This window comes from Sander vitreus, chromosome 2, assembly GCF_031162955.1.
Source record: "Sander vitreus isolate 19-12246 chromosome 2, sanVit1, whole genome shotgun sequence".
NCBI lineage: Eukaryota > Metazoa > Chordata > Actinopteri > Perciformes > Percidae > Sander > Sander vitreus.
This window is the reverse complement of record NC_135856.1, coordinates 2,367,753-2,386,706: the sequence shown is the minus strand read 5'-3', so window position 1 is coordinate 2,386,706 and position 18,954 is coordinate 2,367,753. Positions and strand designations below refer to the sequence as shown.

Sequence of the window (18,954 nt, the reverse complement as noted above, 5' to 3'; positions counted from 1 at the left end):
ATACTCTTCTCTTCCCATCACTCTGGTACAAGTTGATCTTTGTCTCATCTGTCCATAGGATGTTGTTCCAGAAATGTGAAGGCTTTTTTAGATGTTGTTTGGCAAACTCTAATCTGGCCTTCCTGTTTTTTGAGGCTCACCAATGGTTTACATCTTGTAGTGAACCCTCTGTATTCACTCTGGTGAAGTCTTCTCTTGATTGTTGACTTTGACACACATACACCTACCTCCTGGAGAGTGTTCTTGATCTGGCCAACTGTTGTGAAGGGTGTTTTTCTTCACCAGGGAAAGTATTCTTCGGTCATCCACCACAGTTGTTTTCCGTGGTCTTCCGGGTCTTTTGGTGTTGCTGAGCTCACCGGTGCGTTCTTTCTTTTTAAGAATGTTCCAAACAGTTGATTTGGCCACAACTAATGTTTTTGCTATCTCTCTGATGGGTTTGTTTAGATTTTTCAGCCTAATGATGGCTTGCTTCACTGATAGTGACAGCTCTTTGGATCTCATATTGAGAGTTGACAGCAACAGATTCCAAATGCAAATAGCACACTTGAAATGAACTCTGGACCTTTTATCTGCTCCTTGTAAATGGGATAATGAGGGAATAACACACACCTGGCCATGGAACAGCTGAGCAGCCAATTGTCCCATTACTTTTGGTCCCTTAGAAAGTGGGAGGCACATATACAAACTGTTGTAATTCCTACACCGTTCACCTGATTTGGATGTAAATGCCCTCAAATTAAAGCTGAAAGTCTGCAGTTAAAGCACATCTTGTTCGTTTCATTTCAACTCCATTGTGGTGGTGTATAGAGCCAAAAAGATTAGAATTGTGTCGATGTCCCAATATTTATGGACCTGACTGTATATGTAAGGAGATAACATAGACACAGGCTAATTACTGATCACTAAAATGATAGTTAACATTAGTCATTACACTTAAACAGCTGATGGAAGTCCAAACTGGCTGCGAAACTTCATTTATAAAGCACTTTTCAAAACAAAAGTACAAAGTGCTTTTACACCGTTGAACCAGGATTAAAACAGGATTTAGTTTTGAAGCCAAACTGATATAATTTTCCATAACGGGACTGTTTTATAGCCCTTTGTGCCGTGGAACATTTTCAGCTCTAATCCCCAAAGTGTCTGGTGAAGAGAAGAGAGTCCGTGTTCAGGTGATGTTGTCCAGCTGCTTTGGCGACGTCGGGACGTTTGACGTTGAAGAGCAGCTGAAGGCGACAGAGAGTCTGAGGCCGTCGCTGTCTCCGATACAGGAGTCTGACTGAACAAGAGAATCAAAGACGGGGGACACAGCAGTCCAGTCTTTCTCTTTGATAGTCTCTCTCTCTCTGTCTCTCTCTGTCTCTCTCTGTCTCTCTCTCTCTCTCTGTCTCTCTCTCTCTCTCTCTGTCTGTGTCTCTCTCTCTCTCCCTCTCTCTCTCTCTCTCTCTCTCTCTCTCTCTCTGTCTCTCTCTGTCTCTCTCTGTCTCTCTCTCTCTCTCTGTCTCTCTCTCTCTCTCTCTCTCTCTGTCTGTGTCTCTCTCTCTCTCCCTCTCTCTCTCTCTCTCTCCCTCTCTCTCTCTCTTAAAGCTTCACATTCTCCGACTCACAACTCAGTTTTAAAATTCACAAATTCAGAATCAAAAATTCAACGTTACCAAATTCAAACGTATACAATTCAGTGTTACCAACCGGGAATCCAAGGAAAACCAATCAATTCTAGATCGGGAGTCAGATCGTTGAGAGATCTTGACGTTTCAGAGCAGCTTCATTTCAGAGAGAGAGAGAGAGAGAGACACACACACAGAGAGAGAGAGAGACAGACACACACAGAGAGAGAGAGACACAGAGAGAGACACAGAGAGAGAGAGAGAGAGAGAGAGAGAGACAGACACACACACACACACACACAGAGAGAGAGACAAAGAGAGAGACACAGAGAGAGAGACACACACACACAGAGAGAGAGACACAGAGAGAGACAGACACACAGAGAGAGAGAGAGACAGACACACACACACACAGAGAGAGAGACAAAGAGAGAGACACAGAGAGAGAGACACACACACACAGAGAGAGAGACACAGAGAGAGACAGACACACAGAGAGAGAGAGACACAGATAGAGATAGAGAGAGAGACAGACACACACAGAGAGAGAGAGCGAGAGAGAGACAGAGCGAGAAAGAGAGAGAGAGAAAGATATTCCACAAACTCCCGGGCAGTTCAGAGCTTGTGTTTGGTGTTTTAAAAACGTTCTCGTGGCAGAGATAGAGGCAGTGATGTTTCCTGTTTCCTGTACGAGACTCATCTTAGTCATGTTATCATTTGTTAGCCGGACGTTGTCATACGTATGTACATACATACATATACATATGTTTCAACCGAACCAGGAAAGGAAAAGCCTCTGTGCTCTGTGCTGATAGACCTACAACCAATCAGAGTGTCCCATCAGAGCAACGGAGTATGTGACGTATGTGCCCCATCTGACAATCGGGGCCAACTGATAAATTAAACCTTTGCCGAATCCCGTATAGGAAGGACGGCAAAAGCGGGAACTACTCATCTCCAGCGGCGGTCATCTTTGTTGTAAACAAATTCAACCCAAGCTCTCTTTTGGTGACGTGGTTGATTACGTTACTGTTGATCGTCTGTCCATCATCGTATAAACCCCGCCCCCTGACAGTTTGATTGGTCCAAACTGCTCTGGTTCGAGCTTAGTTGCTCCACAACGGATCAAGTCCAGACCGAAACTTCCCGACCTCAAATGTTGTGGGCGGGGCTAAGGTCGGCTGGCGTCCAGGCTACATGTTTCCTGTTTCCTGTACAGGACTCTCACACCGCCTCAAAAACACACCGACAAGATCTCCGCTGTCTCTGCTGCTGTAACATTTCCTCTGAAGCAAAGCAGACGTCTCTGCTCTGCTACTGACAGGCCGCCTCCATTACTGCGTCCATCCGCTCTGCGCTGCACTTTAAGAGCTGAGTTCAAACGGGCAGAGTGGACCGATGGAATAGTTCCAGTTTCCTAAAGAGAAACTGGTGATGCTCTCAGTGTTGACTCATCTCTCAGGAGAAAGGAAGTGTGTTCACAGTCGCAGCAAGAGTTTGACTTCTCAAATTGTTTGCAGTGGTGGAAAGTAATTAAGTACCTTTTCTCTCATGTAGTATACCAACCCGTTCTCATTCCAAACTCGTAAAATAAGGACGTTTGGACAGTGTCTGTCAGCGTCTGATGCGACGAAAAAGGCGTCTTTCAGCGTGTTTGTGTAACGCACCGGGGAGAGCAGCAGTTAGAGAGGATTTAGAGAGGAGTATGTAAGGAGGTTGGTTGGGGGGGTGGATGGGTCAAACAGGACTTGCACCCAGGAGAGCGGGGTTCACGTCCCGCTTGTCACGCTTGACTTGATATAGTTGTTTTTTTTCTTTCCTCCCTTTCTCGCCCACCCATGACCCTTTCCTTAACATAACTGCGCTAAAGGGACGGCAATAGTCCCGACCAAGCACGTTTACTTATAGAGCCAAAGGGACGGCAATAGTCCCGACCAAGCGCGTTTACTTATAGCGCCAAAGGGACGCCAATAGTCCCGACCAAGCGCGTTTACTTATAGCGCTAAAGGGACGCCAATAGTCCCGACCAAGCGCGTTTACTTATAGCGCTAAAGGGACGCCAATAGTCCCGACCACGTTTACTTATAGTTCTAAAGGGACGACAATAGTCCCGACCAAGCGCATTTACTTATAGCGCTAAAGGGACGCAATAGTCCCGACCAAGCGCGTTTACTTATAGCGCTAAAGGGACGCAATAGTCCCGACCAAGCGCGTTTACTTATAGCGCTAAAGGGACGCCAATAGTCCCGACCAAGCGCGTTTACTTATAGCGCTAAAGGGACGACAATAGTCCCGACCAAGCGCGTTTACTTATAGCGCTAAAGGGACGACAATAGTCCCGACCAAGCGCGTTTACTTATAGCGCTAAAGGGACGACAATAGTCCCGACCAAGCGCGTTTACTTATAGCGCTAAAGGGACGCCAATAGTCCCGACCAAGCGCGTTTACTTATAGCGCTAAAGGGGACGCCAATAGTCCCGACCAAGCGCGCTTTACTTATAGCGCTAAAGGGGACGCCAATAGTCCCGACCAAGCGCGTTTACTTATAGCGCTAAAGGGGACGGCAATAGTCCCGACCAAGCGTGTTTACTTATAGCGCTAAAGGGGACGGCAATAGTCCCGACCAAGCGCGTTTACTTATAGCGCTAAAGGGGACGGCAATAGTCCCGACCAAGCGCGTTACTTATAGCGCTAAAGGGACGGCAATAGTCCCGACCAAGCGCGTTACTTATAGCGCTAAAGGGGACGGCAATAGTCCCGACCAAGCGCGTTTACTTATAGCGCTAAAGGGGACGGCAATAGTCCCGACCAAGCTGCGTTACTTATAGCGCTAAAGGGGACGGCAATAGTCCCGACCAAAGCGCGTTTACTTATAGCGCTAAAAGGGACGGCAATAGTCCCGACCAAGCGCGTTTACTTATAGCGCTAAAGGGACGACAATAGTCCCGACCAAGCGCGTTTACTTATAGCGCTAAAGGGACGCCAATAGTCCCGACCAAGCGCGTTTACTTATAGCGCTAAAGGGACGGCAATAGTCCCGACCAAGCGCGTTTACTTATAGCGCTAAAGGGACGGCAATAGTCCCGACCAAGCACGTTTACTTATAGCGCTAAAGGGACGGCAATAGTCCCGACCAAGCGCGTTTACTTATAGCGCTAAAGGGACGGCAATAGTCCCGACCAAGCTCGTTTACTTATAGCGCTAAAGGGACGGCAATAGTCCCGACCAAGCTTGTTTACTTATAGCTCTAAAGGGACGTCAATAGTCCCGACCAAGCGCGTTTACTTATAGCGCTAAAGGGACGGCAATAGTCCCGACCAAGCGCGTTTACTTATAGCGCTAAAGGGACGGCAATAGTCCCGACCAAGCACGTTTACTTATAGCGCTAAAGGAGACTTTTACCGTCAATAAGAACGACAAAGGCACCTGACCAAGCGTCCATATTTTACGAGATGAGTGTGAGAACGTGTTGTATACTGTCATCCTTTTTTTTAAACTGAAAGCAGCAGAACTGAAAACACTTTAATATCTGTTTATTTAGCAGGTAATACCATTATTGCGATGTGCATATTGTCCTCATATCATGTCACGTAGCCCTTATAGCAGTTCATTTTATAGATATATTTTTTTGTTGCTGGGCTCTAGTGGCTGTAAAAATCCTCTGAAATGATTTCAGTTTCTGTGTTTTAGTTCCAACAGCTGCTAAGCGAAGTAAAGCGCCGTCCACCAGCGCTAAAGGAGCAGCAGCCAAACGGGCCACGCCCCCCAAAACCTCCTCACCGGAGGGGGCGGGGCTTAGTGAGGAGGAGGAGAGGCCGACGAAGAGGAGGAGGAAGAGGAGCGATGAGGAACAGAGAGCATCTCAGTCGAAAACAGTTGAGTACAGTCGGCGGCTGATATCACACACACGTTTTCAATGCTTTTTTGTTTACTTGTTTCCCACAAATAATCATTTTTGCCCCAAATAAAGCCAACTGTCAGTCTTACCTTTTGAGTTTTAATTTAAGAGTAATGTTACGGTGCATTCAGACTAAAAAAATTATGTTAATATTTTGTGAAAGCACCAATAGTCAATGCTACAACATCGCTGCATTATCGACATCAAGGTACTTGGTCTAAAATATGGTGATATTTGATGTTCTCCATATTGCCCGGCTCTAGCCCCGGTCGACTTTTTCTTGTCAAAAAAGACTCCTAGGGGTCCTATCTTGCACCCGGCGCAGCGTTGTTTAAACAGCAAATGCACCTGCACCCATCTGTGGCCCATGGGCGTGCTGGTCTTACAGGGAGGTGTGTTCAGGTGCATTCTGGGCGTGCTGGTCTTACAGGGAGGTGTGTTAAGGTGCATTCTGGGCGTGCTGGTCTTACAGGGAGGTGTGTTCAGGTGCATTCTGGGCGTGCTGGTCTTACAGGGAGGTGTGTTCAGGTGCATTCTGGGCGTGCTGGTCTTACAGGGAAGTGTGTTCAGGTGCATTCTGGGCGTGCTGGTCTTACAGGGAGGTGTGTTCAGGTGCATTCTGGGCGTGCTGGTCTTACAGGGAGGTGTGTTCAGGTGCATTCTGGGCGTGCTGGTCTTACAGGGAGGTGTGTTCAGGTGCATTCTGGGCGTGCTGGTCTTACAGGGAGGTGTGTTCAGGTACATTCTGGGCGTGCTGGTCTTACAGGGAGGTGTGTTCAGGTGCATTCTGGGCGTGCTGGTCTTACAGGGAGGTGTGTTCAGGTGCATTCTGGGCGTGCTGGTCTTACAGGGAGGTGTGTTCAGGTGCATTCTGGGCGTGCTGGTCTTACAGGGAGGTGTGTTCAGGTGCATTCTGGGCGTGCTGGTCTTACAGGGAGGTGTGTTCAGGTGCATTCTGGGCGTGCTGGTCTTACAGGGAGGTGTGTTCAGGTGCATTCTGGGGCAGCTCAGTTGGTAGAGCAGGCGCCCATATATAGAGGTTTACTCCTCGACGCAGCGGGCCCTCATTCGACGCCGACCGGCGGCCCTTTGCTGCATGTCATTCCCCGTCTTTCTCCCCTTTCAATCTTTTCAGCTGTCCTGTCAATAAAGGCCTAAAAATGCCCAAAAAATTAATCTTAATAAATAAAATAAAAACTAGCAAAAGTGGATTCGTACACGCCCTAAACGCCCCTGCGCCGTGCACTTCACACCGTGTGCTTAGATCGTTAAAAGAGGGCCCAGAGATTTAACATGTCCTTATGAAAGCCGTTGTGTGTCTGTTACTGTCGTCTACTCTCAGGATCTTCCTCCCCAGCAGCCCTCGGTTCGTCTTCCGAGCGAATCCAAGAGGTCGGTGATGAGCGACGAGTCTGACGGCTTCCCCATGGAGACGGACGAGGCCGAGGGAGGCGGAGAGACATCTACAGCTGACAGAAACGCCCCGAAAAACGGACAACGGCAGACGAAACGAGCCGAGTCTGTGGAGGCGAACAGCGGCGCTGCTTTCGGACCGCGACTCAGAACGCCGTGTCCGTACGGGAAGAGCTGCTACAGGTAGGACTGGGTAGCCTTCAGATACCGGTACCGGTACTGGTACCAATACCGTGACTTCATTACCGGTTCATGAACGATACGATTTACTTACAAAAAAATATATATATATATATAATAATAGTAATAAATTAAATAAATACACATTACAGCACACATCTTTTTATTTATGTTCCAGCTCCTCTCGAGCTACAGACACGGGTCCATTTGGACTATGACCCAATGAGCCTGTCAGGTGCCTTTCTCACTATGGGTGACTTTATTCACATCCCCTCTCACAAAAGTGAGTCCGTTGACTCAAACCCGTCGATAAACTCCCCAAAAAAATCGTTTTCTGTCGATATTCTTCGTCGTCCTACTACTCCTGTTTGCTACGTACACTCTCCTCTCTCTATTTTCTCTGATACTTATCCTACCGTAATTTAATATAGTCGGAAAGCCCTCATTCTCTGCTTTCAGTTTACAGTTTTAACAGTTTCCGATAGCACAAACGTACTAAGGAGTAATTTGAATCCCTGATTGGCTCGCCCTGACATTCTTACCCTAACCATAACCAATCCCAATCCTCTTGCCTAAAACCTAACCAACCCAACCAGAGCAGGCAACGAGTACTAGCCATTCAGGGATGAGTTCATTAATGAATATTCATGAGTCTTCCCCTACCATCCTGCAAAAAACTACCATTCGCCTCCCTGTGCTGAGCAGCTACCGTAATGCCCCATATAGGAGTGCAAAGCTCCCGTTGTCTGCTTTCAGGAACCATTTAAATGGTCTAGGAAAACCCGTAAAAACAACGATCCACGTCGTCGACGACATGATCGTCATCTGCATCTCAACGACAAATCTGTCAGAGAATGAGACCTCGTTAAAGCCACAAGCTCCAAAGTTGAAATCTACATGAATCTATCTTTATTTTTCTCGCTCCTGTTGTGTTCTTTTACCCCCGATGTACAAGAAGTTCTGTACATTGTTCCGTACATGTTTTGAGCCCCCAGAACAGTTATTTTGACCTCTTTTGGGGAGTGGGTTGTCTTGTTTTGAGGGGGGACAAATCTTACTCTTCTAAATATTAAGGGGGGACATATCCCCTGCATCCCACCCCCAAAACAATATACGCCTATGCTAAGGAACAGGTGCGTTCGCCCGTGCACAAACAGCAATCATGCATCTGAAAAGCAGCCAGCTGCTTCCTGTCTCTCGGCTTTTTATCCTCAAGAGATGCTACATCTTACATTTAAGATCAAAAGCTAAACGTGAACGTTGTCGGATCCGAGCCGCGCTGATTTACCTTTTGACGCTCCCAAACTGACGCAGATTACCGTCTCCGACTGGTGGGAAATCATCTCCGTGCACAGAGAGAGAAAACTTTAGAGCCTCGTTTACAGCTGACTGATGCGTTAATACCTTCCAGCTGCAGAGCTGAAAGCGCTGAGTGAATGAAAATCCCCCAAAAATATAGTAATAGACCCAGTTTTTCTTTTTTGATGTATGTACAGGAAACATTTTAGTACTTTATGTCTTTGTACTGTTGTCTTTTCCTTTTATTTGTTGTGTGTGTGCATTTACGTTGTCTCAGAGGTTTAACCCTTCTGTTGTCCTCAAAAAGTGTCGGGAGGGGCGAGCTAGCCTCCGTTCCCTCCCCCTCCCTTCCTTGCACTAACCCCCCAACCCCCACCCCCAAATCCTTCTTGTCGGTTATTGGCTGGAAGACTGTGTTATGTTTGGTGGTGCAGGTTGGCGCAGTGTGTTTTTTTTTTACAGTGTGTTCAGGGGACAGGCAGCTAGCAGACAGTGAGGAGATGTTTTTTACAGTGTGTTCAGGGGACAGGCAGCTAGCAGACAGTGAGGAGATGTTTTTTACAGTGTGTTCAGGGGACAGGCAGCTAGCAGATAGTGAGATGTTTTTTTACAGTGTGTTCAGGGGACAGGCAGCTAGCAGATAGTGAGATGTTTTTACAGTGTGTTCAGGGGACAGGCAGCTAGCAGATAGTGAGATGTTTTTTTACAGTGTGTTCAGGGGACAGGCAGCTAGCTGATAGTGAGGAGATGTTTTTTACAGTGTGTTCAGGGGACAGGCAGCTAGCAGATAGTGAGGAGATATTTTTTACAGTGTGTTCAGGGGACAGGCAGCTAGCAGATAGTGAGGAGATATTTTTTACAGTGTGTTCAGGGGACAGGCAGCTAGCAGATAGTGAGGAGATGTGACGTCGCTCACAGCACCTTTAACCGCTGCATCCCCACCTTGGATATGTTTTCTGAAGACCTCTCTCCTCTAATCACCTCCGTCTTCTGTTTCCAGGAAGAACCCGGTCCATTTCCAGGAGTGCAGTCACCCCGGTGACACGGACTACGAGGAGGACGAGGACGAGGACGAGGAGGAGGAGGAGGAAGAGGAAGAGGAGACAGGGGAGGCGGACCGACCCGAGTGTCCCTACGGCACCGACTGCTACAGGTCAGACATCACAGCACAGGCAGATGAAAGACACAATGGTGCCAACGTTAATGTCAGAGAGGGCGTGAAATTACAGAAATACATGTTTTGGTATCAAGAGGATGTGTTTCATCTCCTGATGTTCAACATGAAAGGAAACATTTTCTAACCATATTTGGGTTGGGCAATATGTTAGTAAAAACTGAAAGGAGGAGTTAATGTGCTCACTATATAGGTACCTGTCTAATGTATATGAGAGTATTACTATATAGGTACCTGTCTAATGTATATGAGAGTATTACTATATAGGGACCTGTCTAATGTATATGAGAGTATTACTATATAGGGACCTGTCTAATGTATATGAGAGTATTACTATATAGGTACCTGTCTAATGTATATGAGAGTATTACTATATAGGGACCTGTCTAATGTATATGAGAGTATTACTATATAGGGACCTGTCTAATGTATATGAGAGTATTACTATATAGGGACCTGTCTAATGTATATGAGAGTATTACTATATAGGTACCTGTCTAATGTATATGAGAGTATTACTATATAGGTACCTGTCTAATGTATATGAGAGTATTACTATATAGGGTACCTGTCTAATGTATATGAGAGTATTACTATATAGGGACCTGTCTAATGTATATGAGAGTATTACTATATAGGGACCTGTCTAATGTATATGAGAGTATTACTATATAGGGACCTGTCTAATGTATATGAGAGTATTACTATATAGGGACCTGTCTAATGTATATTACTATATAGAGACCTGTCTAATGTATATGAGAGTATTACTATATAGGTACCTGTCTAATGTATATGAGAGTATTACTATATAGGTACCTGTCTAATGTATATGACAGTATTACTATATAGGTACCTGTCTAATGTATATGAGAGTATTACTATATAGGGACCTGTCTAATGTATATGAGAGTATTACTATATAGGTACCTGTCTAATGTATATGAGAGTATTACTATATAGGGACCTGTCTAATGTATATTACTATATAGGGACCTGTCTAATGTATATGAGAGTATTACTATATAGGTACCTGTCTAATGTATATGACAGTATTACTATATAGGGACCTGTCTAATGTATATGAGAGTATTACTATATAGGTACCTGTCTAATGTATATTACTATATAGGGACCTGTCTTATGTATATGAGAGTATTACTATATAGGGACCTGTCTTATGTATATGAGAGTATTACTATATAGGTACCTGTCTAATGTATATGAGAGTATTACTATATAGGGACCTGTCTAATGTATATGAGAGTATTACTATATAGGGACCTGTCTAATGTATATGAGAGCATGGTTTGTGTTGCATGAGAGTATGTGTTGAGATGTTTATTTTCTGTATCTTGTGTTGTCTATGTAAAGCTGTGGAACGGACAGAGTCCAAAACATATTTCCCTTCGGGGACAATAAAGTATATCTTATCTTATCGTAGATTACGGACCCTACGCCGTAGCCTGACGTAGGGCTGCACGATTATGGCCAAAATGATAATCACGATTATTTTGATCAATATATTGATCACGATTAATTATCACAAGTATTTGTTGATTTTAACCAAAACAAATGTTATTGTCACATAGGCTAATTATAACTGCTTTCACCTCCATATGGTGCTACATTCCTCCTTTGTTGAAGGATACGATGAAGGAGCCACTTCAGCTGTTGTGCGACCACTTTCCAAACATGCGTGTTTGCCGTGAAAAGATACATGCAACGCAATTTTCTGTTCACGTTAACGGCGCATGTTAAAAGTGCCCGGTATCTACCGGACGAAATAGTGACGCAGATTACGGTGCCACTTAAATGTCTGTGTTGCTCTGATGCTCCAAAACAGACGTTAGTGGCAACAGAAACATTGCTACACGTCACGCTAGTAAACTAATAACACATTACACAGCAGCTAACGTTAGCTACAGTAAACGCTAATAACACGTTACACAGCAGCTAACGTTAGCCTACCGTTAGCTACAGTAAACACTAATAACACGTTACACAGCAGCTAACGTTAGCCTACCGTTAGCTACAGTAAACACTAATAACACGTTACACAGCAGCTAACGTTAGCCTACCGTTAGCTACAGTAAACACTAATAACACGTTACACAGCAGCTAACGTTAGCCTACCGTTAGCTACAGTAAACATTAATAACACGTTACACAGCAGCTAACGTTAGCCTACCGTTAGCTACAGTAAACACTAATAACACGTTACACAGCAGCTAACGTTAGCCTACCGTTAGCTACAGTAAACACTAATAACACATTACACAGAGCTAACGTTCTGTTCATATTTTGTCATATTTCGAGGCGTTAAAAATAGAAACCTGCAGCCTTCAGCAGTCTGACCTGCGTCACTGCGTTGGCACGAAACCAACATTAATCTTTTTTTATTGATGATATAATTTATTACTGCAACTACAAACACCACTTTGACTTTCTTATTTTGTTCCCCGACAGGAAAAATCCTCTTCACAGGAAAGAATACAAACACACAAAGAAACCAGGTAGGATGACACACACACACACACACACACACACCTCCCCCTCCACCGTTTTAATAAGGAACCTCTCTTCTTTTCAAAATGTGTCTTTCCTCAGCTGCTGCATTAGCATTTTGATGCCCCAGTTGACATTTAGTTTAGACACGCTTGGCCGCTCGACAGTCGTGTCCTGATTTAAGACGTGTCGCGTCTCGACCTCGACATTACTGACAGGACAAAGAAAGCCGGAGAAGTGATGGCTGCTTTTAAATCTTTCACACTGATTGCTCTGAAAGCACAGCTGTCCTTTTACCCACGCAGCGGTGAAGGAAATAAGATGTTCTACTGATGATTACTAAAGTAAAATAGGAAAATACCAAACCACATGACAGTATACTACATACAGTACCTAAAATAAGACTTCGTTAGGGGCCCAAGAACAAACCGTGTTCATACATACATGTATTTGTTGGGTTTGATATTATTACCTGCACCAAGAGCAGCAGCTACATGGCGCTTGAAGATGACGCTACGGTAGCGAGTAGTATGAACGCCCAAAAATTTGCATAGGAAGGTTGGTTGGGGGGGGGGAGTCAAACAACACAGGTCTTTCACCCAGGAGACCAGGGTTCATGTCCCGCGTGTCACGTTTCCTAAACCCAACTGTCCCATTCTTCTTTACCTAAACCCAACCGTCCCGTTCTTCTTTACCTAAACCCAACCGTCCCGTTCTTCTTTACCTAAACCCAACCGTCCCGTTCTTCTTTACCTAAACCCAACCGTCCCGTTCTTCTTTCCCTAAACCCAACCGTCCCGTTGTTCTTTACCTAAACCCAACCGTCCCGTTCTTCTTTACCTAAACCCAACCGTCCCGTTCTTCTTTACCTAAACCCAACCGTCCCGTTCTTCTTTACCTAAACCCAACCGTCCCGTTCTTCTTTTCCTAAACCCAACCGTCCCGTTCTTCTTTTCCTAAACCCAACCGTCCCATTATTCTTTACCTAAACCCAACCGTCCCGTTCTTCTTTTCCTAAACCCAACCGTCCCTAAACCCAACCGTCCCGTTGTTCTTTTCCTAAACCCAACCGCCCCGTTCTTCTTTACCTAAAACCAACCGTCCCGTTCTTCTTTACCTAAACCCAACCGTCCCGTTCTTCTTTACCTAAACCCAACCGTCCCGTTCTTCTTTACCTAAACCCAACCGTCCCGTTCTTCTTTACCTAAACCCAACCGTCCCGTTCTTCTTTTCCTAAACCCAACCGTCCCGTTCTTCTTTTCCTAAACCCAACCGTCCCGTTGTTCTTTACCTAAACCCAACCGTTCCGTTCTTCTTTTCCTAAACCCAACCGTCCCATTATTCTTTACCTAAACCCAACCGTCCCGTTGTTCTTTACCTAAACCCAACCATCCCGTTGTTCTTTACCTAAACCCAACCGTCCCGTTGTTCTTTACCTAAACCCAACCGTCCCGTTCTTCTTTACCTAAACCCAGCCGTCCCGTCTTCTTTACCTAAACCCAACCGTCCCGACCAATATTCCCGACCAAGCACGTTTAGATAAAGAGAGACTTTTAGCGTCAATAACAACGCCAACGGCACCTGACCAACAACCGTGTTTTACGTGATGGGAGTGAGAACGTGTTGGGGCCAAGGAAGAACTCGTCACATTTTGGAGCGGATCCGAATCACGGGGCGGATGCACAAACTATTTTTGACTTTCGTCAGCTTTGCGAGTTAGGGCACGGCTTTGGCGGAGGGTTTCCCTCTCTCCCAGTGTCCTTCTAGTTGTTATTGTTGAGTCAGATTTAGTTAGTTCCAGTTATGAAACTGATTTTTGATAAGAAACGTGTAAAAATCTGCATGTCAATACACGAGGAGAAACAATTACATGATACAGCACGTGCCAGATTTCTGTCTTTCAGGCGAGTGCTATAGGCACACGAGGTATGCTCGCTGCTTCCTGTCAACCAAAAAGCCATTGGACCAACTTCCTCTTCACTAACCTAAGTAGTGAGAGAGTGGTGAGACTCTTGACTTGCAAAAGTATCTTTTAAAGTGACAAACATCATATGTGTAATTCATCAAAACATTCTTAGTCTCTCCCCGTTCCCTACCGTACATCTTTTATTTTTGCAATAAAGTCCCATGGTGGTCCACAGGAAGGTGAGGGACCAGAGCCGGTTTAGAACCGAGACGCCCCAACACGGAGTAGTTTCCTGTATCTGTGTCACGTGATCTCCGCCACTGCCACGCCTTTTTAGGAGACTAGCAGGACGTCCTGAGTGTGTTGATTCCAACGGGACAAGTGAATGTGAACACAGATTATGAGCGATTCCTTCTTCCCGTAGTCACCAAAGTAAATATTAATATACCCATTCCTCACAATCCACATATCTCCAGACATTCTGACACTATGGGCCCTATTTTGCGCCTGGTGCAGGTGTGTTTAGGGCGTGTATGAATCCACTTTTGCTAGTTTAACAGTAGAAAAAAAGGGTCCGTGTGCCGGGGTCATGGTTCTAAAGGGTTGACCTTAGTGTCTTCATTAATCAGAGGTGTGTTTTGGGCGTAACATGCAATCAACCAATCAGAGATCATCTCCCATTCCCTTTAAAAGCCAGGCGCGTTTGGACCTTGGAGCATTGCTGTTATGATGGAGGATTTGCTGAGCAGGACGGAGATATTTTCAGGAGAAGAAACTGATCTGCTCATGCATGAAGTGAAAGCGCACGAGCAGATCATATCGATTTGACATAATGTAACAGTTGACATAATGTAATATTTTTATGTTTAATCTTTTGCATGTGTGCGTGTCGCTGCGCATCCCTGTGTGTGTAACAAGCATAGTGTGAGTGAGAGTGTCATCTCCCATTCCCTTTAAAAGCCAGGCACGTTTGGACCTTGGCCTTGGTGTAACAAGCATAGTGTGTGCGCGCGCTGTGCACGAGCCTAGGAGCATTTTACTAAATAACAATGAAATGCTGCGTTATTGACTTTAGACCAGGTTTTTGTTGGTCAATGGCGTGTTCAGGTGCATTCCGGGCATATTTTGGTGTTCAGGTGGATTCTGGGCGTGCTGGTCTTACAGGGAGGTGTGTTCAGGTGCATTCTGGGCATGCTGGTCTTACAGGGAGGTGTGTTCAGGTGCATTCTGGGAGTATTGCTATCTTGAGGCAGTGGGAAGTGATGGCACCATTGACCAACAAAAACCTGGTCTAAAGTCAATAACGCAGCATTTCATTGTTATTTTAACAGAGCATTAGTAAAATGCTCCTAGGCTCGTGCACAGCACGTGCACACTATGCTTGTTACACACACACGGACGTACAGCAGCACACACGCACACGCACACACACACACACACACACACACGCACACACACACATGCAGAAGATTACAGATACAAATATTACGGTGCAAATCCTCCATCATAACAGCAATGCTCCAAGGTCCAAACGCGCCTGGCTTTTAAAGGGAATGGGAGATGATCTCTGATTGGTTGATTGCATGTTACGCCCAAAACACACCTCTGATTAATGAAGACACTAAGGTCAACCCTTTAGAACCATGCGCCCGGCGCACGGACCCTTTTTTCCCGCCGTCAAACTAGCAAAAGTGGATTTGGACACACCTGCACCAGGCGCTTCACGCCGTGACCTCAGACCGTTAAATAGGGCCCAGGAAGTGTGTCGTGTTTTCATACCATTGGCGCTGCTTGAAATCTTTAGTATAGAGGGTGTTTTGGAGGGACTTCGCCTTTCATGGTCATGAGAACACAATGAAATGACTTCTTTGGAACATTGTGACTCTCCCTCTTTTATCTATTTGTCTGTCTCTGTTTTTCCTTCCCACCAAAAGTAGAAAAGTGAACCAGGTAATCAAAGACCGCTGATTTGAAAATGCTCTCAAAGAAAATAGGGCACTCTCCGCGGCGCTCATGAAGTCTCTTTTGAACTGTCTGCCTCTGTGACTCACTCTGATTCATAACCTTACGTTCATGCTGTCGCCCGCTTTTACAGCGCGCGCCACACGCGCCGTCCCCAAGAAGGACAATGGCGACGAGGACGATGGAGACGGCGACAGCTTCATTGACGACGACACGGGCGATGACTCAGACTACCTTCCTCCCGTCTCCGATGACAGCGATAAGGAGGACGTCAAAGCACTGCAGAAGGAAGCAAAGGCCTTTATGAAGAGAAAGAAGTAGATACAGACTTATTTTTTTCTTTTGAAGCTGCAGAGCAGAGACACACTGCTGCAGCCGCTGACGCATCAACACAGTCACGTACAGGCAGGAAAAAAACGGGACAAACACACCCGTTGCAGAAAAACAGCCCTCTCCAAACACAAAACACTAACCTAACACGACGCCGGACTGAATGAAAGAAGGGAAACTAAAAGGAAAATCCGTCTCATTGAGAGGCTGTAACTCCAATCAGTGCTAGTCGTGATTCTTTGTACTTTTCGTCCACCTGATGTTGATGTAAAAACTACTGAACTGCCTCTAAAAAACAAAATAACGGGTCCGTTCGAGCTTTAAATGTTCCATATCACGCTCTTTTTTTAGTTCATACTTGCATTTTGAGTTTCTACTAGAACATGTTTCCATGTTTTAATGTTCAAAAAACACATTTTTTTTCTCATACTGTCTGTCTAAATATACCTGTATATTATGTCTGAAACGCTCCGTTTTAGCGCCTGTCTCTTTAAGAGCTTCTTCCCGGGAAAAAAAGCCCAGTGTGCTCTGATTGGTCAGCGTTTCCGAGTCTCTGTGTCTGTCTCTGGGTATCACCACTGATTTTATTCCAATTCAGTGCCTCTTTCCGCGTTCTGCGCCTTTTTAATGTTCCCGTTTTCTGTGCTGAACATCAGAATATAAAGGAATACTTCGCCCTCAAAATGATCATTTGCGTATCAATTAGTCAGAGTATTTCCTGGAATTCTTGATTCTCCATAATAATAAGAAGAGGAATTTATACTTTTACTACTAATGGTCATTTTGAGGGTGAAGTATCCCTTAAACAAAAAACCAAATCAGGGGTCACTCAGCTCAGTGTAAAGGCGTGTGATTAAAAAACGTCTCGCCTTGCCAGACCTTCCTCCACAGAGCAGCGGAGGAGGGTCTGGCGAGTCCACACAGCATTCCTGGATGGGAGGAAAACCTGCTCTGGTTTATTGGCATTTCTTTAAACCAATCACAATCATCGTGGGCGGGGCTAAGCTCCGGACGGAGCCACGGTGCCTCTGCTAAATAGTCTCAGGAAGGAGCTGGTTTTGGTGGAACGTGTGGACGTTGATTGGACAGATAGTCTAGCTAGCTGTCTGGATTCACCCTGCAGAGATCTGAGGAGCAGTTAACCATAGTCCTCACAAATCAGCCGGAGGTTAGAACCCCAACACAGAGACAGAGGAAGGGGACGGGACATCCGGCCGAAAATGAGGGACATCCGGCCACAGACTGTATGGGTTATAGCTGCTGCGGTAGTGGTAGGGGTCTTTTCGAGCTTTACATATTTGTATTTTGGGTTTCTACTAGAACATATTTACCGTATTTTCCGGACTATAAGTCGCTCCAGAGTATAAGTCGCATCAGTCAAAAAATGCGTCATGAAGAGGAAGAAAACATATATGTCTCATTTATTTAGAAATTTATTTCACAAAATCCAAGACCAAGAACAGACATTTAATCTGGAAAGGCAAGTTATTAAACTACCCAACAGCCCCCAGAACAAGGGGCTGAATACGGTAGGTGTCCTCTACGTTAACGTAACACATTAACAGTTATTAAACTACCCAACAGCCCCCAGAACAAGGGGCTGAATACGGTAGGTGTCCTCTACGTTAACGTAACACATTAACAGTTATTAAACTACCCAACAGCCCCCAGAACAAGGGGCTGAATACGGTAGGTGTCTCTATGTTAACGTAACACATTAACAGTTATTAAACTACCAACAGCCCCCAGAACAAGGGGCTGAATACGGTAGGTGTCCTCTATGTTAACGTAACGTAACAGCTCTGTTGACGAGCCTCTCCCAGCAGCACGTTGTTCAAGCACCCATCTGTGGACTCCTTCCTCCAGCTCTGGCCATCTGAATTTCAGCGCGACTAGCTTTCTTTGTTTTCTTCATTGCAGTAAGACTAACCTTTTCTCCAGTCCCTCACAAGTTTCTCTCTCACTCCAAACTCTCCTTCTGCTGCTCGATGACCGTTTTCAGCTGCGTGTTTTACTACCTGCAGTCTCCTGCAGCTTCTTTTCTTTCTCAGTTGTCTTTAGGAGCAGCATATAGTCCTCACAAGCCTAGAGCTCCTCTCGCGGCTGCAGACGGTGATGTTTTCAGCATGAAATAACATTTAAAACATGTTACATTATATATATATTGATATATAAGTCGCACCTGACTATAAGTCGCAGGACCAGCCAAAGCATGAAAAGAAGTGCGACTTATAGTCCGGAAAATACGGTACATGTTTTAATGTTAAAAAAACACATTTTTCTCATACTGTCTGTCTAAATATACCTGTATTCCCCCACCTGTCTCTTTAAGAGCTTCTTCCCTCGCCACTGATTTACTGATTCGATTCCAATTCAATGCCACAAAACCAATTTCCTTGAATAAGAGCGAGATTCTACCCTTCCCTCTAACCTGCAGCATGTTTACATTAAGAACGTTAATGTACTTTTTATTTAACACGTAAACACGATAAAGCTGCAGCTCTCCAGACTCTACAGTCAGAGAGCGTTGAGACATTTCATTCAGATATCTGGAGGTAACGTTACCGGCACCAGACCTAGGGGGAATCTGGACCGGCAGCAATGGCTACACAGGCTAGGAAGCACTGCGTCGCTGTCGCTTAAGAGAACTGAATCAACAGAGAGCACGTTAGCGCGT

At 45.3% G+C, this 18,954-nt stretch overlaps 1 protein-coding gene across 2 annotated transcripts in view; it reads left to right on the top strand.

Moving 5' to 3' along the window:
- Positions 1-16,814, top strand: part of aplf (aprataxin and PNKP like factor) — a 37,426-nt gene extending 20,612 nt beyond the window's left edge. For both annotated transcript variants that reach the window (XM_078272829.1, XM_078272820.1), the window contains exons 7-11: positions 5,298-5,482; positions 6,848-7,101; positions 9,398-9,550; positions 12,041-12,087; positions 16,081-16,814. In XM_078272829.1, the coding sequence (XP_078128955.1) occupies positions 5,298-5,482; positions 6,848-7,101; positions 9,398-9,550; positions 12,041-12,087; positions 16,081-16,268 (827 nt within the window). In that variant the 3' untranslated portion in view covers positions 16,269-16,814. The remainder of the gene's footprint in view (positions 1-5,297; positions 5,483-6,847; positions 7,102-9,397; positions 9,551-12,040; positions 12,088-16,080) is intronic.
- The last annotated feature ends 2,140 nt before the right edge of the window (positions 16,815-18,954 follow it).